The 26,247-nt window shown below is 41.3% G+C and overlaps 3 protein-coding genes across 3 annotated transcripts; 1 reads left to right on the top strand and 2 right to left on the bottom strand.

Annotated features, from left to right (window-relative positions):
- Window positions 1-2,219: 2,219 nt before the first annotated feature.
- Window positions 2,220-10,057, bottom strand: tmem120b (transmembrane protein 120B). Its single transcript, XM_036527913.1, has 12 exons — window positions 9,874-10,057; window positions 7,902-8,020; window positions 7,599-7,715; window positions 7,298-7,357; window positions 6,920-7,015; window positions 6,660-6,749; window positions 6,340-6,405; window positions 6,113-6,174; window positions 5,729-5,821; window positions 5,047-5,111; window positions 4,413-4,481; window positions 2,220-3,966 (listed from the first exon to the last, which is right to left on the bottom strand). Exons 1-12 carry the CDS (start codon window positions 9,934-9,936, stop codon window positions 3,850-3,852), a joined length of 1,017 nt encoding a protein of 338 aa, XP_036383806.1. The 5' UTR covers window positions 9,937-10,057; the 3' UTR covers window positions 2,220-3,849.
- Window positions 10,058-12,565: 2,508 nt separating this feature from the next.
- On the top strand, window positions 12,566-16,391 carry morn3 (MORN repeat containing 3). Its single transcript, XM_036527911.1, has 6 exons — window positions 12,566-12,735; window positions 12,830-12,983; window positions 14,244-14,401; window positions 14,744-14,903; window positions 15,304-15,488; window positions 16,284-16,391. Exons 2-6 carry the CDS (start codon window positions 12,842-12,844, stop codon window positions 16,347-16,349), a joined length of 711 nt encoding a protein of 236 aa, XP_036383804.1. The 5' UTR covers window positions 12,566-12,735; window positions 12,830-12,841; the 3' UTR covers window positions 16,350-16,391.
- A 2,019-nt stretch (window positions 16,392-18,410) lies between these two features.
- Window positions 18,411-23,515, bottom strand: orai1a (ORAI calcium release-activated calcium modulator 1a). Its single transcript, XM_036527910.1, has 2 exons — window positions 23,402-23,515; window positions 18,411-20,700 (listed from the first exon to the last, which is right to left on the bottom strand). The coding sequence occupies exons 1-2, from the start codon at window positions 23,513-23,515 to the stop codon at window positions 20,116-20,118; spliced, it is 699 nt and encodes a 232-aa protein (XP_036383803.1). The 3' UTR covers window positions 18,411-20,115.
- Between the last annotated feature and the right edge of the window lie 2,732 nt (window positions 23,516-26,247).

Genomic DNA, 26,247 nt, shown 5'->3' with positions numbered 1-26,247 from the left:
CAAAGTGCAACTGCTCTCCAAGCGATCAATGAGAAAGCAAGTGATTAAACTTGTTCTTGATCATTACTCAGCTGTTGCATCAACTTCTCCCCCTTTCTATAAACACACAAAGGTTGGCTGCCACTGGTTTTATATGTTGTATCCACACAGTTCCACTTTTTTAATAAACTGAAATAACATCTGATAATTATTTCTGATTACTTGCCGGATGTGCGATTCATGCAGGACATGACACAAGGAGGTGAGCCAAACTGTGATGCCATTTGCAGACACAACGCCCTTTGAAATACCAGACATGCTGAATTACTTCTTACAGACTTTTCTATGCTGTTAATGTTTTTTTTTTCTGTAATCACAAAGGCTTTGAGTCATAAGACCAACAGCTCCTCAGTGGCTATTAGAAAATAATAATCCTTCAAGAGCATTGTTGTATTTTTGGTACCGGACTAATTTAATCTTTTTTATAAGACCCAAATCCGTTGAAACTAGACATTCTGTCTCACGCACAGCAGTCATTTCAGGATCATTGAATTTGATTTATATGTTACCAATCTGCAGTGAATAATATGGATTTGTTTACTGAGCATAATGAGGATTTTGGCCTGGCTTTGAGAGAAAGTGAATCCTTACAAGGAGACTTTAGATAGTACTCAAGTCTTTCCATCCCCTGCAGAACTGGTGGCGGGGGGGGGGGGGGGGGGGGGGGGGGGGGGCGTGTAAACCAAAACGTTAAGAACGGACAGGTACAAAATGATCCAAATGTACAAATGTCACCTAATCTGTTAGGTGTAGCATTTGCAAGAATGAAACTGTCAGATATAAGGCGATTTGCAGAAAACTTGCCAATTAAGATTTGGACAACACCCAAGTAGCTGAATATAGCCTACCTTCTCTTCATTTAAATTAATGTTAAATTCCCCATGTGAAAAATAAGATCCCTCTTTTAAAGTGACCAAAACATTTCACTCTGTGATGTTATAACACTGTCTGTTGGCTCAGTTACTGCAGTTTACATAGCCAGTGTTTTTATGCTTTGTGCATGAAGTCAACCCCATCTACCTGTGAGAACTGGAAATTGTTCCACAAATCATTGCAGTATCATTTCTGACAGATTTCATAGAAAAAAAATTAATACGTAGTTAGACCATTTGGATAATAGATACTACTACAACTGACCAATATAAGCCTTATGAAATGCATGTCTTATTTTCCAAGTCATCACTCATAATTGCTTGATATCCTAAAGCAAAAACAGATCTTATCAAACAGCTTGGCTGTTCTTCAATACACGACTCATCTGTCAGTACTGATTCCAAGTGATATAATGACCCTCCCATCTGAAAAATCTGTATTCCATTACACATCTCAGAGACTGATTGTGGCCTGCACCAAAAACCCAACATTAGCTGAGGTCAGGAGGCACACACACACACACACATACACACACACACACACTCACACAAATGTTTGTGCCAGTTTTGAAATTTAGCAAATTGGGAAATCTGTACCACAACATGGTGGTCGATCAATGGGTGTCTGGAGTCAACTGACTTTGGATATTCTTCTTTTTGTAACCCACAGTATCTTAGAGGTCCACATTGTTGTGCCATGATAATCTTTGCATGCTTGGTGGACAGTTGTATGAAGTACACGGGGAGGTACAACAGCAGTATTGCCTCTAAAGGGATTTTCACCCACTGCTGTCCTAAATTTAATACGCTATATTTAGTAGTGTTGTGAAGAACACATACAAGGAAGAGTGTGAGGCTCACTATGTGCCTCGCTGACAAACTTACGATCAAAAAAATCTTGAGGAAGGTTATTACCAACGCACACGCACTCACACAAATCAACCGGGGGATGAAGATTCAATCTCCGAGCCCGGCAAATATGGCGTAAATGATATTCTCTCTCACCTCGGATCACCTCAAGTTTCAGGCGCCGTGGATTTCTGTGCCGTGAACTTGTTACAGCAGCACCACCAAGTGTTCACGATGCGCAACTTCATCGCGACACTACGACGGGTTTAAAGCTAAGTTTCAGCAAGCCACCCCTTGCGTTATCATAAAAATGTCAATTCGTATACAAGCTTAAAGAACATGACTTATCCCCTATTGCCCAATTCTTCTACAGTGCTCCTTGCTTAAGTGAAAAAGGCACATGGTAAAAAAAAAAAAAAAAAATTTCAGCAGAGCTGTATTTATTCATTTTATGGCAATGTACACTGACTGAGTGTAAATGCGACAGAGAAATGCTTTTGTCACTGAATAAAATTTCATCCCTGCTCTACTTCAGCTGAGAAGTTTATGTTCATGCATGGGCCACTGCCATTCCACAGGGTAAGCCAAGGTTTTGACACAGAAAAGAGCCCATGCTACATGACTCTAACAGAAGTGAACACAATACAATGGACACAGCATTATCACACATTTGCAAGGGGAAGGGGTTTTAAAAAAAAAAAAAAAAAAAACGAGAATCTTTGTTGTGCGTTGTGGCGGCCATGTCACAAGTGTAACCATTTCTTTGTTCAAGAAATATGGATCAAATGTTTTCTTGTTGCTTTCTAAATGAAACAGCGGTTATTGCAGAAAAATTAAATGGTTTTCCATCCATCATGGATGGCTTGTAGTAACTGAAGCAGAGTGTATGCAACAAGGACTAAGTCAACAGACCAGTACACATTCAACAGAGACTGATAATGCAGCAGGTGTCTGTAAACAGGACATTTTTTTTCCCCAAAACCAAAAAAAAAAAGAGAACAAAAAAAGTTTTAAAAAACACTGAAAATGATAAGGCAACTGTCAAAGCCTGCCACTATGAGCTACTGTTATTTGGACCTTTGATATGGATAACCACTACAATTAATACAAAATGGATACTTTTGTCAAAGTAAGCTGAGTTGTACTGCTATCCGGTTTGGGTTTAAGATTGATGGGCAACATGTATCTATGGCTTTGGCACATTGTCTGCAGAACTATGTACATTAGATCACATTAATCCAGAGATCTCAGCAGGATTAGCAGCTGAATTACTGCACAAGTTTACAGCAAGTGGGAACTGAAAACCAACACTGGTTATCTGCTCAGAACTACTCTCTCATAGTGTAGTGATTTTTTTTCTACTCGTAAAAAAAGCACATTGTTGTTTAAACAATAGAGGTTCCTGAATATTTGTTCTCCCAGAATCAGTATGAAATCTCACAAGACAACAGAAGGTCATGGAATAGAGAATTTACAATTAGACACTGGTGAGCAGGCGAACATGTCTGCAATGTGATGCATGCACTTTGATCAAAGGGCAACATAGTGATAGCAGATCTACACTCTATTTCTATCTACACTCTATATAACTCTTACATTGCATTTCTGAATGTCTTTATTCTACTTCTGTATTGCATAAAGTTTAAGAGAGAGCTGACCTCCCCATACATACACAATGCACTCACACACACAAATCCAAATCTGTTGGGAAAAAAAAAATACAAAAAAAAAAAAACAGTTCAGATGCTTGCAGACTGACACCTCCAAGGTTTTCAGTGGTTCAACTGTTACATGATCCCCGTGATCTCTGAGTGTGTGTGAATTGATACAGAACTACATGGATCACCCACCAGAAACAAAAGAGACTCGCCATGACCTTTATCAAATAGTGTGGTGTCCAGGAACGTCATTAAGATCCCAGAGAGAGAGACAGCAAGAGAGGGGGGTAAAGAGAGAGAGAGAGAGAGAGATCTCCTTTACTTTGTGGAATCCTCGGGTAAAAACGCCACTCTCTCTCTCTTCTGCAGTGCCATTTCACTGCCCGCTACTCCACTGGCCTTCTGGGAAAACAAGGATTTTTTTTTTTATCTTAGTCTTTCTTCTGTACTTCCCCTTTGTTTTTCTGGATCTTTTGGTGGACGACTTTCAGCGTCGTGAGGAAGTTCCCCAGGAAGAGGACGAGAAACGTCAGGGCCAGCATGAACACCTGAAATACAACCCCATCGCCGCCACCCCCCACCCCCCCGGAAAAGAAAAGCAATTACCCACAAATGCCCAGACAGCGAATTTTTAACACACACACCATGACTCATCCTCCAACAACCTTGGGGAAGCAGACCCTCCGAGTTCCTTTTGCAATAAGGAGGAGCTGTCACTGTCCGCTAACGCTGACTGGGAGGCGCTCTCATCGCCAAAATGAATCATTAACATCCTAGAAGATGGGTCAAGAACATTTCCCAAGGTTGTAGCAGCTGTCATAAAAACACAGTGCAATGGCACAGGCGTTGCTAAACGACAGGCTCATCAGAGCCAGCTGTCTAATCTATCAAACAAGAGGGAAATGATGACTTTCGAGTCAGAGAAAATGGGACCAATGGAAAAAATCAGAAGACAGGACAGTATTAAATATTAAAAGAGCAGCTTCATCCTCACCTGCCACTCCTTACAGTCCTCATGTCTGGACAACCCAAAAAGGGTCACTGCGTTGTACAACTGCCAGAACTGCCAAAATAAAATAAAAAAAAAAAAACACCCCCCAAAAAACAAGGAGGTCTCAGTTAAACAAGAAGATAAAGAACTACTTTGATGTTGCTTCCAGTTTGGCTAGCATATAACAAGGAACAACGCCAGAACTCATAACTCTAAGTCGCAATACAATAGACCTTAGGTCCTGGTAATGAGAACTGCCTGTCGAAACAATAATTTTTTTGGTAATTTTTTTTTTTGTGCTATTCATTAGTGCAGGACAAAGAATATTTAACTGAATCACACACTAGTATTCGTTCTGTTCACTGTGTCCCGCGCTGGACTGTGCACGTTTCGTCTGCAATCCACTACAGTTCTGCAGGGGCGCTCTGTACAGCTGTGATCACACCACTGTTCAGAGTTCACTGCTGGACCGACCCTCTCAACTGACACATTCTCAGCATTACCGCATTGCTCTTTGGATGTCACCCCCCTGTCCCCCTCCCCCTACCCAACCCCCCGCCGTATTGTCAGTCACAAAGGTTAGTCGATGTCCTTGTGACATCACAGACAGGTGGCGACTGAGAGCATCTGTGCTTACGTGGCCAAAGAAGAGGAAGGGGAGGAGGAAGGTCAGTCCTCTCCACATCCAGGACTGAAATCCCTCTGAAAACAGCACAGTCAAAAATAACGGCATCAAAATTTTCCAGTGAAACCCGAGCAAATTTATTGGCCTGTTAAATAGCAGCAAAGCCTAAATACAAAAACTAACTTGGACCCAAAAAATCCAGTGTTTTAGTTCCTCATTACATGACAAGAGTACTTGCTAGCCTTAATTAGTCCAAAAAAACATCTCTTCCTAGTCTCCTCAAATTTAGCCAAAAAATGTGAAAAATACAGAATTGCAGCTCTCAATGATTGTATACATTTTATGATAATTCAAAAAGCGTAAAACAAAAAACATTTAGCTGCTAACTCTGCTACAGATACAACACCTCCAAGAGTCCTCTGTCATGAATGAAAAATCAAGTGACTGGCTCATCTCTCACTTACACTGCATGCATGTGTGGCTCCATCAGAAATCTGATAGCACCCTGAAAACACCCATGTATTCTTTCCACCAATGAATAGTAATCTATTTATACTCCTCAGTTCCGGCCCCAGTGTGATACTTTGTTCACTGAGCACGGAAATTGATATGTTCTGAATCCCATTCAGCACACAGCGCTAACTGCAACCCAGCTGGCTTCAAGAGAACTTTCAGTCACAACGAACTGGCTTACCCACTGTCAAGTCAAGATGATTTCTTTCTCCTAAAGCTCTTAACCTGTAGAGGCAGCCACTTTGGTAGTAATACTGGAGAAACTGTACAAAACCTTCAAAGCAAGCAAAGCAAGCAATCAGTTAATCGTGAGTGAATGTCAAACTTTCAAACACACCTTGCACCACTTAATGACCTAGCAGATGACCTGATGCTGGTCAATATGTTTACTTATGCTGTACTCCATTCATAAAATTGTAATCTTTATCATTAAATGGCTCAACAGTACTCTCAGCCTAGCATTAAAACTCACAACTCTCAGGTCAAGTGTCTGGATCTCTGACAACACAATAAAATGCTGCGTTGGCAACAAAAACACGGACCAAAATGTTTGTGGCAAGCTTACTTTGATAGACAGAGAAGGCCAGGAACTGATTTCGGAACATCTGATACATGTCCCCCTCCGGCCTTTGAAAGGAAAAGAAAAAAAAATAACAGGAGGAAAACACTTGGGGTCAATCCAATCACCCTCTTGTTTACACGTGAGATACGAAAGTGACCTCGCAGGAACGGGTTTGCTGGAAGTAACCCATAAACAAAGAGGAATTGACCAATGTACAGCACGTAACTCACCATGTCAGCATTACACCTGACAAGAATGTTGAGACGTAGTGATGCGAAACCCACCAGCCTTTTATTCTACGAGAAAAGGGGGCAACAGGGTTGGATTTAGCGTTAGCATTAACGCATCTGCTCAGAACAACATGTTAGGTGACAATTACAGACACTATTTTTAACATACAAATTTACCACCTCTGGTGCCCTATATGCTTTTACCGAGGCAACTGGGGTAAATTACCTCACCCAAAGATGTATCTATTGTTTTCTATTCCAGTCCATTCCATCAGCCACATGTCCCTGTGACAAGTGAACCACACATACACAGCGGTTACCTTGATCCATTGCTCATGAGAATGCTCTCCCTTATCGTCAATGTGCAGTAGTACCAGACGAGTAAAAAGTTGAAGATTTCATCTGTGACCCTGGAAACAACGAATGCATACAGTCACGAAATGCACTTCACACCCCCCCCCCCCCCCTTTACATGTGAATTGCCACAGGATGTCAGACGCCACAACGCTGCTTTTATAAAGAGGGATTAACTGGAAACAAACATTTTAAGCCCGTTTGGGCCCAGAAAGACTGGACTCACCGGTAATTGAGCAGGAACCAGCATGTTATGGCTCCAAGCATCAGGATTATAGTCATGTACAGTTTGAACTTCTCATATTCATCTTTGTAAGCAAATCTGTTTCAGGGGAGACAAAGAGGGCTTTAAGCAGAGCTGAATGAAGTAATTACATGTTAATTGTTCCACATTTTCAGCTAGCCTGTTCCCGTATCCAGCAATACAACAATCAATGTATCACAAGCAAACGATGTATCACATCTGCAAGGCAGATTTTATAGAAGATGCGTGCATAGACGCACGTGGTTACTAAAATTACACTCTGCATCTTGTCTGAAGAGCGGCAATACTGACACTGGACCACTAAATGAGATATAAATGTCAATCATAACACACACTCACTTTGCCTGGGTGCTGAGAAGGGTTACATTCACATTGCCGAGGACCAAATTTAAGTACAACCTGAAAAAGCATGGAACAGGTAAAGATACAATATTAAAACTGTACCCAAGCTTAAATTTGAACCACTTCTAGTCAGCCACTCTAAAAATGTACATTTAAAAGCATTAATGTAAGCATACTACTAATGTCTGCAAAACAAACACCAAACCTTAGGCTCGTTCAAGCCTTACAGGCAACATAAATCTCATAACTGTATTTGATGGTCAGAGAAAGAAAACAGGCATAGAACATGCAGACTCACCCATTCTTCTTTGGCAAATAAGCTTCCATATCAAAGAAGACATTTTGCTTATCTTTGATTTGTGACTGAATATCTTTTATCTGCTCTATTTCTTTCGGGCTGCTGGTCTTTGCACACCTGGGAAACAGATTGAGAAGGCTTGTTCTGAAGATTAAGCACGATAAATACTACAAAGCAAATGTACATGACCAGAATGACCTTGTCATGTAATCAAAGAAGCCATTCCAAACCACCATAAGGACAACATAATGCTAGCTTCTTCACCAGTCACACGCACATGCACACACACACACACACACACACCTGTGTAGACTGTAATTCAGATCACGAAGGCTTTTCTTCTGTTTGCCGATGGAACTGCTGCAGATCGTCTGGAGATGGGTGAGTTCATCAAGCTTCTGTCTATAGGTTTTGTGCATTTCCTGTGTTTTAAAAAAAATGTTCCAAACCATGTAAAATTCGCAGGCTTGAATTATAGTGCTTATGCAAATAAATAAATAAATAATAAACACATAGTACTCCGTATGGATGTTATCGATAAAATAACTGTTCACAAATGCACTGAACACCCTCAACAGAGAAATTAACAATTAAAACAAAATGAACCATGGCAATTATCCCCTACCCCTGTTGGAGTGGATCGTCATGTCAATCTTTGTTAGGGGGCACTAGATCATAGTTCTTGTTTGCTTAGCACACATTCTTTAAGTAGTAAAAGAAGCCGTCTCCAAACTGGGATGTGAACTCAGGTTCAGAGTACATCGCTCTTCTGTTCAGATGCTTCCAGAGCATGCATTTGCCGTAGGTCACTTTGCTACCTCGATGACGGTCATGGGATTTGTAGTTTCGCATCGTATACCGTAAGGAAACATTTCTAGTAAGAGTTCTAGTCGCGTAGCACGTAACGTTTTAATGCAACATGTAGCTATGCCCGTTTTGTACCTTACGGCAACGTTATTTCTGTGTCAGCATAGGTAACGTTCACGATATTCTGCTCGCTAGAAGTACATCCCTTAAAACGAGTCACAAAATCAAACAAATAGTGAAGGAGGTGACACAGCTAACACAGGTAATGTTTTCTAACAACAATTTGTCATGTTCTTCTTGGCAATCAAGATAACCACGATATTCATAGTCAGTCTCACGTTGAAGTTAAACCACTGAAACAAACTGTCATAATAATTGTGAGCAGTTTCCAAGGTAAAGAAACACGATTCGTGTTTTATCTAATGCCATACTTTCACATTGTAAGACACGATCTTTTAGGCAAATAAAACCAATTATTTACTTGGTAAATTGTGGTTGGGCAAAAAATTTACTGTGATCGCCATCCAGCTAAGTACGTGTGTAACAACATTGGTTGCTAACAATGAACTACGACTTACAATGATTTAACCATTGTATTTTGTATGAGACACTGCGTGATTAATTCATTTGAACTTATCTAATAGCAAACAAGCGCACCCTAAGCAAAGTATCACTGTGTAAAAACACAACCACGGCAAACTGCAATACAAACGTGGACAGAGTAGATAGCTTGCTTGCTAACCTACCTGCCTTATTAGCTATGTTACCTAGCTAACGTAAGCAGAGCTGAGCTTCAGTGCATTTTGCTTCGACAGTTCAGTTGACTTGTCTGCCCTTTCTGTCATTTCGACTATTTACTGATGACCACTGATTTGACTCAAGTTTTGAATCTACTGTATTTTTAGATAGCTAATACCGTAGCTAGCTAGCCAGATGAGTAGTTACGCTAATTTCAGATATGTGAGCTAAAGCGACCCATCATTCCGGATCATATTAGCTTTCTGGATTAAGTGATATTTCAAAACGTAGTGGTTGTGAGAGGTATCTAGCCGGCCTGTAGAAGTACCAGTGGTGAGAACTCCAGTTGTCGCAGGCTAGATAGCTATAGCTTGCTAGCTATAGGCCTTTTACTAAAAACAAACAAAAGACATTATAGCCGGTTAGCAAGCTAACCAGCTAACGTTAGCTATTTGTAGTTGGCAAAGCAAACTGTGCTCTTGTAGCCGCGTAGCTAATATATGTATCTTGCAATACTGACACACGCGACACTGGTTGCTGGCTCGTCAGCCAGCAATGACTCGCATCTACCTAATCTAGTACGCTAGTTTGTTATACATCTATCGAGCTGATACGTAGCTAGCTACAAAGTACAAACACACACCAGTAACCCGGAGGAGGACTCGCTAACTTCTCTGATTGAATAAAAAAAACTGGCCAATTCAATTGTTCTCATGTAACTACGACCCACCTGCAGCTGCTGAAATTCTCGCTCGATTTCTTCCCATTCTTCCTGGCACCTCTGTAGTGACATTTTTATCTCATACAGCTTCTCCCCTTCTCTGTCATTCACAAGCGTGCCACAGCCAGTCCTCGTACAGCTGTCCACACAGCAGAGCAACTCTCCAGCACAATCTCCAACCCCCTTTCCAACTCCCTCCTCTGCCAACTGCACCGTACATGCGCACTAGATAACATCTGTTTACCAAAATGCATCAGTTTAGAGCAGGCGCTGCGCTGATACGCTAATCTGTATACCTCGTGAACGCATTATGGGGTCTGCTTACATGTGTTTATCTTGTCCAGATGACATTGCGATCAGCGAATTTGCGCAGAGGCTGCGCTTCACTGATATCCATGAACAATACAACGTTACATTCTTCATGACGTCTGGTCTCGAACGACTTTGGCGCAGGTAAGCACCACCCAGTAACGTTCTCTAAACCAATCATATGTGCGTTGTTATTGAGCCGTAGCCAATCGCAAGTAACGCACTTTACTCCGCACTTTCTCTCCCCTCTCTCTTTCTGAATAAAAAAAATCGATGGATAACTACACTTCAGAAGTTAAACTTGCATGCGAAGCTGAATGAGTGGTTCGAGAACCAAAGCATTCAAAGAACAGTGCATACAGCACACAATTACACATCAGCAAACAATTGATATGGTTATCACTTTTGTTTGATTTTCATTTAATTAATTTCTCGCCTTTTGAAAGGTCATTCGGTATGTCAGTATATGCACAGCGCCTTTGTCCTGTTCCAAAGCGATGATTTGACCTATTTAACTCTTCATTTTTCTTTAATACAACATGTATTTCGTTATTATCTGCAGTGGAAGTTATCCTGATTTACCTTTACGATACTTAAGCTACAAGCGCTGATATACAGTAGGCTACACCATGTAACACTATAGTGGGTACTGTACTGTTACACATCCAATTGTAGTTTTTACTCATAGGCTTCAGTTTTGAACAAACGGTCCACAAGGACATCAGCACTTAACAAAACGGATTCGTTTGATTGTCAGCAGCTTGATGTCGCTGTTGTATTTCTTTGGGTTTGTTTTGACCGTTGCGCAAAAAAGCTCATCGTAGTTACAGATTCTTCTGCTATACCGGGCCAGATGTTATAAAGACCGGTGAATCTGCATGGAATCTACGCATTGATCTGTAAGCCTTTATTTTAAGCCCAGTTTTGCAAATACTACTTTGCCCTAGCAAAACCATCAAAACCATGTGCTAGTAGTGTGTCGTTGGTAAAAAAAAAAAAAAAACACTATTAAAACGGAGAAATGTAATGTGTTTAGACATTTTGAACTATTTAAAAATATAACCACATGAAATGGTTCATTCCAACACATGAATCTACTTTATAAAGATAACATGTTATTTTAAGTGCTAAATCACGTCGTTGCACTACATGGAAAATGGCTTTCTTGCCATGCTAATGAGGCAAGCCACATATTTTCTGTATTTGCACTTTTTCATGCTTGTCCACGCATCAATCATGTATTTAGCTAGTTAGAGCATTGCAAATGTTCCCAATTTCAACCTTTTCCTTTTTTGGTAGTTCAGACTCCAACGCAGATTCCTTTGAAGTCATGTATGACCAAAACTGCAGTGAACCGAAAAGTCTTAGAAGTCAGCAATCTTTGGTCCCTCGAGTGGGATCTCAAAGGATATTTGATGGGTTAAACAACACTGTGGTCGTTAAAGGGCAACAGTCATCAGTCATTTGTGGATCCTTTCAGATTCATTTGTGCCTAAATCATATGAATAATGATCAGGATAATCTCTAGCCTGCCCACTGTCTTGAAATGTGTAACGCCACCACGGTAGGCAGTGTGTCCTATTCATTTGTCAGCTAATTTATATGCTGTAAAAATCAGAGAATTTTTCTCAAACTTTATTATCACTCTAATTCAACGACCGGTGTTAGCACCAGTTTCCTTATTATTATTATTATTATTTTCTTTTCTTTTCTTAAAAGAAGACAGAGACTTGATAGCCTACGGTAGCTCACGGAAGATTAACTGAAAATAACGGACACAGAAAACGCAAATACCCTAACGATGTTGTTACTGCTTGATGCAAGAAATCATGTAGATCTGTGGCCAGATGAGCATCCTTTTATGTTGTAGTTATAGCAATGACCGAGACCTCTAAGTGGTCAACCCGCAAAACAGCATTCATATTTTTTTAATGAACTGAAAATCTACGGTAATGCAAATATTCAGCTTCTGTGGCAAACTATACCGCATTAGACTGAGGCATTATGTGTTCTAAACAAAAAGGCAAATGAATAAATAAACAACTGACAAGAAGCAATTAACTCTAGTTTTAGAACACAGCCAGGCACACGTTAGATATCCTGACGTCTTATGAATGAATATAGGAGCCCGAGGAAAAGTTTGGTAGGTTGTTGCCATAGTTCCGAATGACGCTATTGAGTCAGGCGCTTGTGACTTCGAGATACACACCCTGCGTGTCTTCTTTATTAGACTAAAAAGTTCCGTTTACTTGCGCAAAATGGCCGATTCAAAGAGTTCCGGTATATCGCTGATCACGGGTTGAACGTTAAGTTTCAATGAGAGAATCTCTTTTTAAAGAAAAGAGACTTTAAAATCTTGTTACTACAGAAACCCTGGGGTTGAGTTGTGGACAGTGTTTTGCTGTGTTGGCCTCAGTCGAGTATTTATTCCTAAACATGAAATTCAGCTGAGAAAAGGGAATTTCATTTCTTTTTTCAAGGTATTTGTGCTGGCTTTTTCTTCGTGTTGCTATGTAGCTAAAGACTAGCAGAACAAAGGGGCTGTTGAACAACGAACAACAGGTAGCCAACTTAAACGTCAGCTAACACTGTTAATTGCTTGAATTTGATACTATCGCGTATTATTTTACAATAAATTGGTGTTTCCTTTCACCAGCAGTTTGCTGCCATGCCACTCACGAAGAAACCCCGGAAAGAACCCCTCTATAAGCTATTGGACCAAATGGCACAGAAATCTGGACTGCGGCACACTATTTATTTGTCAAATGGTGATAAATACACAGGAGAATGGCTGAACGACAAGAAACACGGTAGCTAAGTATACATTGTCTTCGCTGGAAAGCTGCGCTTTAATATGTGTTAATACTTACTGGTTATATAGATAGGTTTGTGTCTTTTATGATTTATTTTGCTTTTGGCCTTCCATTAACGTAGGCGGCGATTGTCAGGGTCAGAGATGATAGAGCGTCCTGTCAGTGAGGCCGAGATTTTTCATTGCCTTTATCTCCATGCCAGGGAGAACCGTGGTGTTGAACTTGTTTATTCTTCACCTTGGCCAGTTGTTTGAGGGGTCCAAGTTAAAGGGCACTGTACTCAAATTAATATTCACTGTTCTCAAAAACATACCTACCAACTTAAATGCCCAGATGCCCTCAGATTCTGTCTGTGAGCACATTTTCAGATGTAGGACAGTGCTATAGTGTCCCATTACAAGTCCCAAGAAAGGCATTGAAAATCAGTTCCCAGCAAGGTCCTTGGGTATGACAAAGGGCCCTACACTAAGAAGATACATTGTGCCACCATGTAACAGTTACCCTTCACTTTCCTAAACTCATTTTTGGGATTTGCAATCCTGCTTATTTACCTGTACCTGTGCACTTGTGAGTGATACCAATGCTTGGGCGTGCCACTCACATTATTTATTTAACATTAGAGGCATTTTCCTAGTTGCTTTTTGTGTTGTGATACTGTAGATGCATGGAAACTCACATATACATTTTCTCCTCAAAATGCTGAATCAAGTCCCGTTTTAGTGTTTTTATATTTCTCTATTATACAGTATATTAACACTCCCCCATAGACGTTTTTTGTAATCTTAAGAGTTTAACACCTGCCTGAAGTAGAAATCCATGGAAAACAGTCCCGTTTTGCAATAGACCACGTTCTTATGAGAATGTTTAAGTTACATGTGTTATTGTTGATGCACATGCATTGTCAAGTTGTCAAGAGAAAGTCCAATTTTTGACCCATAATATCTTTCTAAAATAAAAGGGTCTTATATTTTCTGACATGAGTATTAATCTATCCCCTGACTGTGGGTGGCTAGCTGTTCAGAGGCCCATTCGTGAAAAAGAAGAAAACAGGTATCTAATGTAAAAATGTGTTATTTATGTATTAGGAGCTGTAGATACACATGATTATACACACTGTCCAATAAACATGACATAAAAGTGATTGCAGGCTGAATAAGTCCAAATTAAAGAGGTACATTAAAAAAGGGCAAAGCCGAGATTTCCATGACTTTCTGCAAATGCATACCAGCAGGAGGCTAAACTCTGCCTCTTCATTAGGAAAGGGAACCCAAGTTTACAAGAAGAATGGAGCCCTCTATGATGGTGAATGGAAATACGGAAAACGCTGTGGCTTCGGGATGTTCAGCTTGCAGCAGCCTGTATCTAAAGAATACAAAAAGGTGTATTCAGGAGAATGGAAAAATGACAAGAAGGATGTAAGGACTATGACTACAATTCCGCATTATAGCACTACAGTGCAGTACAGTGGTGTTGTGGAGAGCTTCTCTTATATGTACAAGGTTACTGTACATATAAGTATGCACATAAAACCAGAAGTAATCTTAATCGTGTCATGTTTGCTGTAGTATGTGAAACCAGAAGTAATCTTCTTAACCATGTTAATATACAGGGGAAAAAAGGTACATAAAAATTTGTATTCAGACCTTTTAATATGACAGGAAAAGCTGATGTGATTGAATCAACAGTTTAATATGATCTTCCTTATGTCTGAGTAACATTTTTTTTTTTTTACATAATGTAATGTGTCTATTTCCCAGGGATATGGAACTTACTTCTACAGTGACTCTGCCTATTATGAGGGGGAGTGGAGCAAAGACATGAGGAGTGGGTGGGGCAGAATGTACTATGAGAATGGAGACGTATATGAGGGAGAATGGCTGGAAGACAAACACAGCGGCACCGGAATGCTCTTGCTGGGTAAGAATAATTTATCACACACAGTAACCGGTCCTGTGTTCTGTGAGCTGGGGCCAGCTGCATGGTCATCAGAATTAAACGGAGCCAGTGTTCACAGTACAATACTCGCATTGAGGGTATGGGTTGTAACCACAGGCCCGGCAGGTTTTTTTTTTTTTTCCCTACTCCAGGAAAGATGTATCTTAATCACATGTTGGTGGAGATTTTCGCAACAGCAGGGAAAGGGTATGCACATACCATGCGTCATAGGCCTAGGGACAGACTAGTCTATTCCCAATTTATTATTTGGTGAGAACAAGAACACAGATGTGAACTGCGATACTGCACCTTGCATCACCATTTCAGAGGAACAACCTTTGACATTTCCTTGTGGCTCATGGTCCGTTCCTTTCCGCTGAAGCCAATGGTAACAGGTACGAGGGAAGCTGGAAGGAGGGGAAGAAGCACGGCCCAGGGAAGTTCTTTTTCCCCAGCAAAGGCCAGCTTTACGAGGGCGTGTGGGCGGAGGGTATCGCCAAGTGTGGAACCATGGTTGATTCCGGGAGGGAGGGAGCACCTGACCCGACAATGTATCCCATTCCAAAGGTACGGGAAACTTCATTACATCATTACATTATTTGCTTTATTTTCCCAAATGCAAGTTCCAAGTGGCAGCAAGACATCCAAGGAAGTGTTCCAAAATTGCATTGGTCTGACAGACAGGCAACAGTTCATCACAAGTTAAAATAGTCAGGATGGCAATTCATGCTTCTCAGAACAGGAAAAAAAAAGTGCAAGTCACCAGAGTTCAGGAAGTAAGATTATACTGTAAGTTCATTTGAAAGTTAGGACGTAAGACAGAAATATACGTACAATATGTAGCAAGGGCCAACCATAGGAACAGTGCCAGCCATATTCATCACACCTTAAAGCATTGCAGATTCTTCTTGTAGGATAACAGGACATCTGAAAAGTTTAGATATACTGTAACATTTACATGCCAGAGAATTACAGGACGTGAACTGCCGGAATTTCAGAATTCTTGAGGTCAGGTCTGTGAAAACCAAAGCAGCATGAAGGTTAGCAGACACTGCCTTTAATCCTTACTGCCTGATTTTTATGGCACTTTGCTATGCAGTCATGCCACACTGAGGCTTCAGAAAGTTAAGAACAAGATACTTGAAGTACTGTTTCTAAATTCCAGATTTCTAGGGTGTTTCTCATCTGACCTGACACTTCTTCCTCTTAATCAGACTGCTGTTACCACAATGCTTACTCAACAGTTTCATTCCTTTTGGTCCCCATTTACCAAACATGTCATCCATTGGGCGAGAATGGTTTCACTTAATAAAATGGATGTATCCTCTCAACGGTTATTTAATTAAGTGTGTTCTGCCCTAGGTACACCTGGAGGATGTAAGTGCTGTTCTGATGGAAGCTCAAAATTGCCTGAAAGGGAGAGAGTGAACCCATGTGACACCCGGATCAAACTGCATTTAGAGAAGGAAAGGGAACACTCTCTGGCAGACTGTTCCCACGTCACCCTGAGCGCTACTTCTGTGTGCTTCCCGATTCCTCCACTAAACATGTGTCAGATACAACACCGTGCTGTGTCATTGTTCTTACTCTTATGTTCTGATATCTAACTTCATTTTGAACTTTATTGCCCCCCCCCCCCTTTCACCAGTATTATCAGGAAAGCAAATATTCACGCCAGAACACGTGAGCAGAGTGGAGTGCTAGCAATTTTCCACTCATGGCTCACAGCAGTTTGTAATTGCTCCACTCCTCCTCCACACCGGGTTTTCTGCCCCTGGCTCCAGTTGCGCTCCTGGTCACACGTGAGAGAATTCTCGCTCCACAGCCACTCCATACTAAAATTCTCGGCTTCCTCTCCAGCCCTTGCCAGACTGTCCTCACCATGGGGCAGAGGTTAGTAATTGGTTTGTTGATTACTGTCCATTTCATTGATAATTAATGTTGATTTGGTCGTGCTTGTATAAATACTGCTATTTCAATGAAAAAAATGCTCTCATCAAATATAAAATTAGCAACTTTGACTGTTGCTATAATTAGATCCGTACACATCCAGGGCCCAGCCCTTGCTCTGTGATTTTGGGAAGTAATCATAAATGTAAACAACGCAGTGCTGGATCATTAATGACTGTATTTTAAAAATGCACCAGTACTGTCATGTTTTATGGTGCTTTACTCAAAGCATGTTTAAACACCATGAAATATCTGACACCTTTACAGTTTAAATACGTACCTCGCCCTTGGTTTAAAATGTCATAATTAACTGCCCAACTGAGATTAACAGAAGAGAGAGGATCTGAGCGATCTGAGCAATATGGGAACGATACTCTCGTTCACCCTCCATGAACTCCTCCATGCACACCAGACATCTGTATTAATGATCACTGTCTTCTGCCTGGCAGAATCCATCTTTCTCTGCAGCTAACATTAACAGATTCTTAATGTGGTGAATGGTGATACACAGCTGCATGATGGGCCATTGTATGTGCTGTGCTTGAGGATCAGAGTGGTATCAGAGGGAAGACTTCCTCATAAACTGCACCCACCCCCCCCCCCACCCCCCCAAATAAGCTCACTTGCTTTGCTCCATGCACATCCATTCGTTAGTCCTCCTCAAGGGCCAAAGTGCACAGTATACAAGAAAATTAACATCAGACCATGAAACCACACAAAAGGTATAAATACCATCACAGTTTATTTTTTGGACATACACAGCTTTTGAAATTGACATTTGGAGAAAAATATCGTTATACTTAAATGAAAAAAAAGAGGGTTTCATCACACCATCGCCTATGAAAACGAGTACGACTCCGACCGCATTTTGGGTTTGCTTTGGCACTTTCATCAAAGCAAGGGACATGTTGGCTTCACCGGATGCCTCTGAACACCACGACACTTAACAAGTTGTGCCTGAATCCCCCATGCGATGCTCGCCAAACAATAGAGGATCTGTCTCGCTGGCCAAACATCTGGCCCACTAGTGGAGTGACAATCTACTTGAGTGTCATCAAAACAAGTGACACGTGAGACCACCAAACTTTGGCACTGAGCGTCTTGTCCTTGGCATTGATCTCGCCTCATCAGAAGGTTTGCTGTGATAAAGCACAGCCCGTTAGGAGTATGCACATCACAGCAGGTAGACATTCTTTACAACTGGCAGGAAGTGAAGAATTACTTCTTCCACATGGTATGAAGTTTAGATGTGTTAAAAACCCAAGCGGCTGTCTTATTAGCATTAAACAGTGTTAAGTCAGGTTCTTACAGTTTCCCTGCACACAGCAATATTTTTACAGTATGTACTGCCACGGCAGTGTAACAGTAGAATTGTGTTACAGTTACCAATGCAAAAACTTGTGGGAACAGCTTTTTGGCTGAAGACTACAAAAGCCATATGCTGTTCTCAGTGTAAGGAACTGGCTGTTAAAAAGTGCTTTCTCACTGGGAAGACATTACCAGATCGACTTCTGTCAGTCCACTCCATATTATCGGTCTTAATAGAAAGGTATTTCATTGGATTATATCTGGCACCATACCAGTCTGAGCCCAGAATACTGATCTGGATTTGCAAATATAATGAGATCACACATTCGCTAACACTAGCTAGCTTACACACCAGTATTAACCTTAGGTTAATACTATATACATAACACTACATACTTAAAAGGTCCCCAGCTGGGTTTCTACTGTATACAGTAATAATTCTGATTTTACAAGAACATTACTGTTCTGTTAAAAAATGTGATGAGGAGCTCGGAAACTATGTTAAATAAATATCATGACTAGAGAGCAAGCTACAGATATAGACACTGCAGTGAAAAACCAGCATACCTGACTACATCATTTGGAAAATGATCGGTAGTTTTCAAGTAACATTATCTGAAACAACCTTGGTAGTGAAACAGCTATATATATATCTAGCTTACTTGTTTATCTGACTGCAACAGTGATGACCTATGAACTGAACTGTGGTGATCCATGTCAATTTTTAATCTTCGCAGACTATATAAAAATATAATCGAACGTAACCCGCTATAAAGGCACATCAATTTATGCGAAAAAAAATGTTACAACAGCGAAACCATGCCTGGTGTAATTTTTTCACAATCTAATCACATATACGTAGTATCACTTCCTCTCACATCCCAGCTGCTGGCACGGCTTTGTTTTGACACAGCAGTGTGAATGCGACAGAAAGCAGAGCAGCTGCCGCTGGGAGTGATTCGGGCCAGGCTAAAGCCACGGTTAGAACATGGCTACAGTTAGAGGCCTGGCACTTAAACCCCGTCCAAAGAAGGATTGACCGGGCAGCATGTTTTAGATTAAAAAAAAAAAAAAAAAATCAAAACACAATTTAGGCTTGCTTTTCAGAGATGTTTATCCTGTATGCAAATACTCCTCTTACCCTGACCGGCCATACATACAGAGAAAAGGCATGTCAGCACGTAGGCACCTTTGGTACAAGCAGATTGTCACGTCGTGCAATTATCGCACCATTTCGGATGCCAAAAAAAAAAACATTTGGATCAGCTCAAGTTTCGTTTTTAGGGGCAATGAAGCAGAGACAATTAATCAACGGCACTACGGTGAATATTCCCAGAAATGTTGACTTCATGGAACACTAAAATGTGAATTGTGAACCCCAGTTTTGTTCAGCACTCTGCTATGAAGCTTTTTTTGTGGGACCTGAATCCCAAAAGACGACCATGAAAACTTCATGCTGCTTAAGATATACTTAACAAGTACAAAAAGCACTTCATAGCTGCAACTTCATGTTTTTTTTCTGTTTTCAAATACCTTTAAAAAAAAGTAAGAACTTTAAAATTTCCCAGCTGTTACTGCATCACTGCTAATGAAAATGTTAGATTCCCTTTATTTAGGGGAAGGACGGGATAGCCTGAAAAATTAATGTATTTTAAGAACCATTATTTTAACCGGGCAGTGCATGCATCCAAGCAGCAAATTTTCTGCCGATTCTGTTTACCCTGCCACTGAAAAAAAAACAAACAAACGGATAAATACAAAAAAAAAAGTCCCCAAAAAAAAGCAGCAGTCAAAATCAATAAATTTATAGAAATCATTTAAATCTATTTAAACATATGTCCATGCTGAGAAAAATCTTTTTACAGTAGTCAAAAAAACAACCCTTCAAAATGGCTCAAATTGAATTTTTTTCCCCCCCCCCCACAATTGTGTGTCGCTATGGAAAATGGGAGCTGGGAGACTGCATGGCAGGTGGCTCTGATCTGTGGTCTAGCTGGTTCTGGAGTCTGGTTATATTGGAGAGCTCCTCCAGCTCCTGGAACTGCCGGTCAGTCTTGTGGCTGACGAGGGAGCGGTAAAAGTGCATGGCGAACACAATGAAGACAAGGGCGAAAGGCACCATGATGGAGGTGGAGGCGATGGCGGCGGCCTCGCCGGCGCTGATGGAGGCATCCTTCCCGTCGACCACGGTGCCGTTCTTCCGCTCGGCCTGGCGCTTGACAGGCAGGAACTTGACCCAGCACAGCAGCACCACCTCGGCCAGGAAGAGCAGGGTGCCGATGACGGTGGAGAAGGCCCAGGCCAGCTCGATGTGCCGGTGCATGCGCTCGTGGGGCGACTCCCGCACCGAGTTGAGGTTGTGCACGTTGCTGACCGCTTCGATGTTGGGCAGGATGCAGGTGCTGATCATCAGGGCGAACAGGTGCACGGCCACCAGGATGGTGGTGCAGGCGCTGAAGGCGATCAGGAGCCCCTGGGGGTACTCGTGGTCTGGGTCCAGCTGCACCTCCACCATAGCCACCTAGGGCAAGAGCAGAAAACACATCCTTAAAGCTCTGCTAGTTTTTACAAGACAGTAGCGTTTTAGGAAAAAAGAGCCAGCCGAGGTGATAACTAGATTACCCATTAGTGAGGTGTTGAACATGCATTGCCTCAGCGGAAGCTGCAAAGAATGTGTTAGAAGCTTCCAAATCACACAACTTCATAATGCGCTGTCTTATGCTTGCTGATACTTTAAGCCTGTTTAATTTGCAGCTGTTCTTCGGCTTCCTAAATGATCTACTAGCAAACAAAGCAAAACTGATCTGGTTTATTCTTAAACTGGAAGAAATACGCGTACCAGTGTTGCAGTGCTTACAGCACTGGTAAGCCAACAAGAACATACAGTGAATGTGGAGAGAAAAGCAGAGTTTTGGGTGTCAGGATTCTAAACGACACTAACATCAACATGCAGTACTTGCACTGACTGCTGGACACTCCGAAGAGGCTAAATATTAACTGGTTTTATGCCTTGAGCACCTAAGTGGCTTGAACATTCTTGCCTATACTTAGAACTTGTTTCTCTGCAAAACATAATACAGTAAAAATATCAGAAATATAAAAAGGGTTCCTGGCCTTCAGCTGGGTTGACTGCAATCAAACCACTTCAATCCCTGCACAAACAGCTGAAAATTTTCTGGATAGAAACCCTGTTTAATATAATCACTTCCATGTGCTTAAGGGTTACAGATGGCTACATTTTCATAATCACACGCACACGTCTCTTCTGTACAGCCAATTTCCTTGAATTGTTTAGACTTTCCTTGTTAAAAGGACATCGCTGAAGACCTATCAAACAGAGCTGAGAAAACACAACTATAGGTGGCTGCAGAGTCTCGGCGCAGAACATTCAATTATCACAGTCTGTCTACTCCATCAATGCCATGTTCTGGATCTCATTATCTCATAGAGGGACCACTGGTCTTAACCCTTTTCACAGTACTGCTGCCTTGGGTTTATCAGAAGGTGCAAACCAAGGTCCTTTTAGCTGTGCACTTCTGCACTCTGTAGCTGGTGTGAAACCTACAGCCATTTCAATTTAAAGCCTCCCACAAGGTCTCTGTCACCAATATTTCAAACATTCTACGGAAATTAAAGATGTGTCTGATTTCATTTTTGTGAGTTCATCCTAATGCAATTCCCAACATAATCCGGAGACGAATCAGAACGCTTTAACTACTCATTAAGCCATTTTCCTTCCAATCCACGTGACCCGAGGTAGAAAAAGGGGATAAATGTGATAAGCAAAGCCATGTCGGTCCATGTTTGATTGGGCTTTTATTTTGCTTATTATTGAAATCCCTTCTGTTCTACAATTTCCTGCTGGGCAGCGCAACTCTTAACAACAGACAAGCGCTGCAAGCGTCACAAGATTTCTAGGTACTAATGGATGGCCCTGTGTAACAACAAAAGAACTGGTAGATGTTAACAACATTTCAAGTCAAAACGGGGGGGGGGATTCTATTTTGGGCGCGTGCCGAAATCATTCACAACTGTGACCTGTGGGAATTAAGCCTGCGTGGCGGCGCATTAACTGGCCAGTCCGGTGGTGCAGTTACAAAAAGAAATTCCTTAATACAGATTACCACCTATCTGGAAAAAATCCAGGGCAGCGGTGTAATAATATTTCACTGACTAGGACATAAACTGGTAGATACTGCACGGAGGCTACGTCAAATTGTTTTAACACATCGATCTACCACAACCACACATTAATTTGTAATTGAGTATCAATCAACACAAGCAGACCATGATGCACTGATATGATTCTCAAATTTGACGCACCGCATTGCATTTTGTTTGCTTTTAAAGCGCGTGACATTTATTTCACTCAGAGGTTTTGAGTTACAGCTGATTTTGATTTTAATTTATTGGGCAATGAAATGTTTTAAATAGTTGTAAATCCACCCAGAGAGATTTACAAACAAACAATGCCAAAAAATACTGTCAAGAGAATCCTACAAATACCGTGTGGTGGTGGTGGTGTGCGGATCTACTTTGCAGGTGGTCACATTTGACAGAATTTAAAACTTAAAACCTTTTATTCGTCAATGTGCCAACGTGCAATGTTCAATGCGGTTAGCTATAGCTGAACCAGAAATCCGTGTTAGCTCGCTGCTGCATTCTGTGTTGTGGTTTCAGTTCGACTGCATTTGACAGTGGTTTGACTGGTCAGATAGCAACAGCGCTGCGCAACTCTTCTGTCTTCCAAGCAGTCCGTATGAAGTCGATTTTGTTTTGCATTCCCTTAAAGGACGATCTGCAGTACATTGCTTGGTTTTAATAAAATGTTGCATTTGTTGTCGTTACAGACACACCAACACATGTCAAAATCTCAGGAAAGTGTCCCCCCAAAGTGTCCGCGAGACCAAGCGTTTCGCTAATTCAAAGCAATGCTGATAGATTTGCGTTAGCTAGTGTTGAAGCGCAGTGAAGCCAGAATCAAAGTTGTCATCAATTTGTCAGCTATCTTTAAAACTGGTTAGCTAATTATACTTCTAACACGTGTTCAAATAGCACAGCTCGCAGGCACTTCGCAAGTCATGTCGCAGGCGTAAAAAGAAACTGCGACAGGCACCACAAAAACCCCAATACTTTTAGTGTAGCTAACTAGCTAATTTAGCTTTATAGCTAGCCCGCTAGTCCCGTTCAACAACCCTCCGGCGTTCGCAAACGATTCTCACCATCGCGAAACCCGAGAGAAGAGCTGACGTCCGACTCGAAGCCTTCAACTTAGCCCTGCTCAAATACAGCTTCCTCCACGACAGAGCCTGCAGCGAATGCTCGTTCAGACTCATTGCGCTTTAAGTGCAGGGGAAACTAAGCTAGCGAGCTGGTAACTTCTGCTCACTGCAAAAAAAAAAAAAAAAAAAATCGTCCGATTCGTCTTGGGGATTTAAGTTCCGTTCAGAAGAGTGGCTGAAGAATGGCAGTCGGTGCGGACTCATCAGAATGAGCGCGGTATCCGATTACCCGGCGCGGCGAGAACTGTAATGAAAAAGTAATAAAAGCCGACAACTTCTCAGCAACATCTAGCACAGTTCCCTGCTTCCCCAGGAAACCGCACTCGGTGTTAGCTACCCACAAGTCAATGCGGTCCAAGGAGCGGTATAGGCAATTCACTTAACAGCACTGACGCCCGCAGTGGTTACAATTCGCATGTTCAGTCAGAAGATGGCCCTCCCAAAATGCTTTTTTTTTCTTTTTATCTGTCTTCTGAAGCTAAGTAAGCTAAACTAAGTGTCTTTCCTCATAACTGTCAAAGAATTTCCGGAGGGAAGAACTACTGCAGGTACTGTACGAATAAGAGTCACATGATATAGCCTACTGTAGGACACAGTGTGATGTGTAATATAGTAAGCATTTAAGTACAATAACAATGCATATGGTGTAGAATTATTTTAGCAGAAGTATTTTAGCAATGTTACATAATTAAGATTTACGCCAGTCCTCATATTTATAACTAACACCACAATAAATGGATGAAATCATCAACATCAGCTATGCTAAATCGTTAAACAACCTCTTTGTTCTTCTAGCAAATCAATTCTGGTTTGGTTTTTTCTGCGGTATTTGGGATACCGGGGGTTATGCCATGTAAAAAATAATAATTACAAATACAATATGACGCTATTACATTACTATAAATATATAATGACAGGATCTTGGTCACAGTCAATCGAGAATGACTACGACCAAGATGGCTAACCAATTTTAAGGCCATCATTAATCCTTGAAAGTTTTTACACTTAACAAGTCATTCAAAAGTTAAAATCTGATCGAAGCAGGATCTGTCTTATGACATAAATGACTTGTCTGTCTTTTCCCTAGAAATTGCATGCCATAAATGTGTGACCAGGGTACAAAGGGAAAAAAAATCAAGTCATAAGCAGAATGTTTTGAATGCTTGATCACTACACATCTCATGAAATGTGGTGTCAGAAACTCTGCCGAACAGAATGTACTTCAGAAGCAAGTGAAAAGTTTTTGAATTCTGTTCCCTATCCTCCTGCTTGATATTGATCACCTCATGGGTATGCTGAATGTACACAGATTAAATCATTTTTTTCTACCAGCTTAGGCATTGTAATGCAATGGTACAGCCACCCAAGGCCACAGCGAGAACTGATTTTTATGTCTCCCAGTGACAGAGCAGGAACTGCTCAGTTTTACTTCATTACGTCTTGTAATTGTTTGCATACTAGTGATCAAGCATAAGTGCACTGATGCTATTTCTGGAGTTGTTGTAGTGGGTGAATGCAAGGATTTGGCATATACTTTATGCTCCACATAATGCACAATGTGTATATTGTGCATATTGTGATTTAAATGATCTCAGATCAGCATCTGGAATACAGTGCCTGATCACTACATGATTTCCACTTTGTGGAAATGACAGTGGATCATTGAGACTTTTTCCTGCATCACATTGGAATGGATGGACGGCTTTGGATGAGGATAGACGTCATGTCACATTCCGTGTCAAAGAAATTGACAGACAGCTACAGTATATGTACACACATAAATTTTTATATTTTACCTGGGGAAAAATATTATGCAGTGATTCTGTTAAGATTAACTTTATCCTTCCACCACGTTCAGGTAATTAAAAATAAAAAATCTCATCACACAAATGAAGTGGTTGGTATTCATCATACCACATTACATTTAAGTTCTAGATATTTTAAAAAGAAGGTGGAAGATTACATGACGATACTTTGCAGAAGTTTGTGTTACACACTCAAGTGTTGACATGTTGCATTGTGGGTGTGTGTGCGTGTGTGTGTGTGTGTGTGTGTGTGTGTGTGTGTGTGTGTATGTGGGTTTGCCAGCTTAAGTGATCTTTTTTGTTGTTGTTTATAAATAATCATCTCTCCAATCACCTGCCTTGACCCCTTTCTCGGCTCCAAGCTGCGTCCGCCTTCCAGCACACACAGTCGCTATATGTTGCGGGAGAATGTGGACGTGCAGGCCTATAACTGCAGCCCATTCATCACGGTGTTCATCACAGCAGTCAAGGGTACTTAAGCCTCTCCTTGAACTTGGTAACAGGAGAGGAAACAGCTGAGCAGAGCGGAGAACACTGAAGAACAGTTAATAAGGCCCAGGAGAGCAGTGTGGAAAATGAAGACTTGTCTGAGACTTCACTCTGGCGGGACACGCCGGAGACAATAGCCACTCTTAGGGCCAGCGAATTTCGAGTGGTGCTAATCACATCTCGACCCGCGCGGCCCCTGCGTCGATCTGTGTGTGGACGGGAAGATTAAGTAGCTGAGTGCTGGAAATGGTATGTCTCAGAGGTGTGGCTTACAGTGTATCAGAATCATTATTGCTGAGAGTGAAAAAAATCCATGGTAGTGTTTCAAGAAGAACAACAATTCTGTGTAAGAACTGCAATAATTACTTTTGATTATATTATGAGTTGAGGCACCATTAAGTATTCTGATGTCTTTACGTGGTCTTATGTAGTATAGAACTTTTTTTGTTTGTTTGTTTTTGGAATGATTATTTATAGGCTGATCAGTGACAA

Source organism: Megalops cyprinoides, chromosome 4 (assembly GCF_013368585.1).
Source record: "Megalops cyprinoides isolate fMegCyp1 chromosome 4, fMegCyp1.pri, whole genome shotgun sequence".
NCBI classification, from domain to species: Eukaryota; Metazoa; Chordata; class Actinopteri; order Elopiformes; family Megalopidae; genus Megalops; species Megalops cyprinoides.
This window is presented reverse-complemented; position numbering and strand designations above follow the sequence as displayed.

What these genes read in the sequence shown, in the direction of transcription:
- tmem120b (XM_036527913.1), bottom strand. Translation starts at nt 9,936, where the DNA reads ATGTCACTACAGAGGTGCCAGGAAGAATGGGAAGAAATCGAGCGAGAA. An exon ending in CTGAATTACAGTCTACACAG is followed by an intron (nt 7,716 to 7,901) that starts GTGTGTGTGTGT and finishes TCTGTTTCCCAG; the next exon opens with GTGTGCAAAGACCAGCAGCC. An exon ending in TCATCTTGACTTGACAGTGG is followed by an intron (nt 5,112 to 5,728) that starts GTAAGCCAGTTC and finishes TGCTGTTTTCAG; the next exon opens with AGGGATTTCAGTCCTGGATG.
- morn3 (XM_036527911.1), top strand. Translation starts at nt 12,842, where the DNA reads ATGCCACTCACGAAGAAACCCCGGAAAGAACCCCTCTATAAGCTATTG. An exon ending in GCTGAACGACAAGAAACACG is followed by an intron (nt 12,984 to 14,243) that starts GTAGCTAAGTAT and finishes CCTCTTCATTAG; the next exon opens with GAAAGGGAACCCAAGTTTAC. An exon ending in CACCGGAATGCTCTTGCTGG is followed by an intron (nt 14,904 to 15,303) that starts GTAAGAATAATT and finishes TTTCCGCTGAAG; the next exon opens with CCAATGGTAACAGGTACGAG.
- orai1a (XM_036527910.1), bottom strand. Translation starts at nt 23,515, where the DNA reads ATGAGTCTGAACGAGCATTCGCTGCAGGCTCTGTCGTGGAGGAAGCTG. An exon ending in TTCTCTCGGGTTTCGCGATG is followed by an intron (nt 20,701 to 23,401) that starts GTGAGAATCGTT and finishes CTCTTGCCCTAG; the next exon opens with GTGGCTATGGTGGAGGTGCA.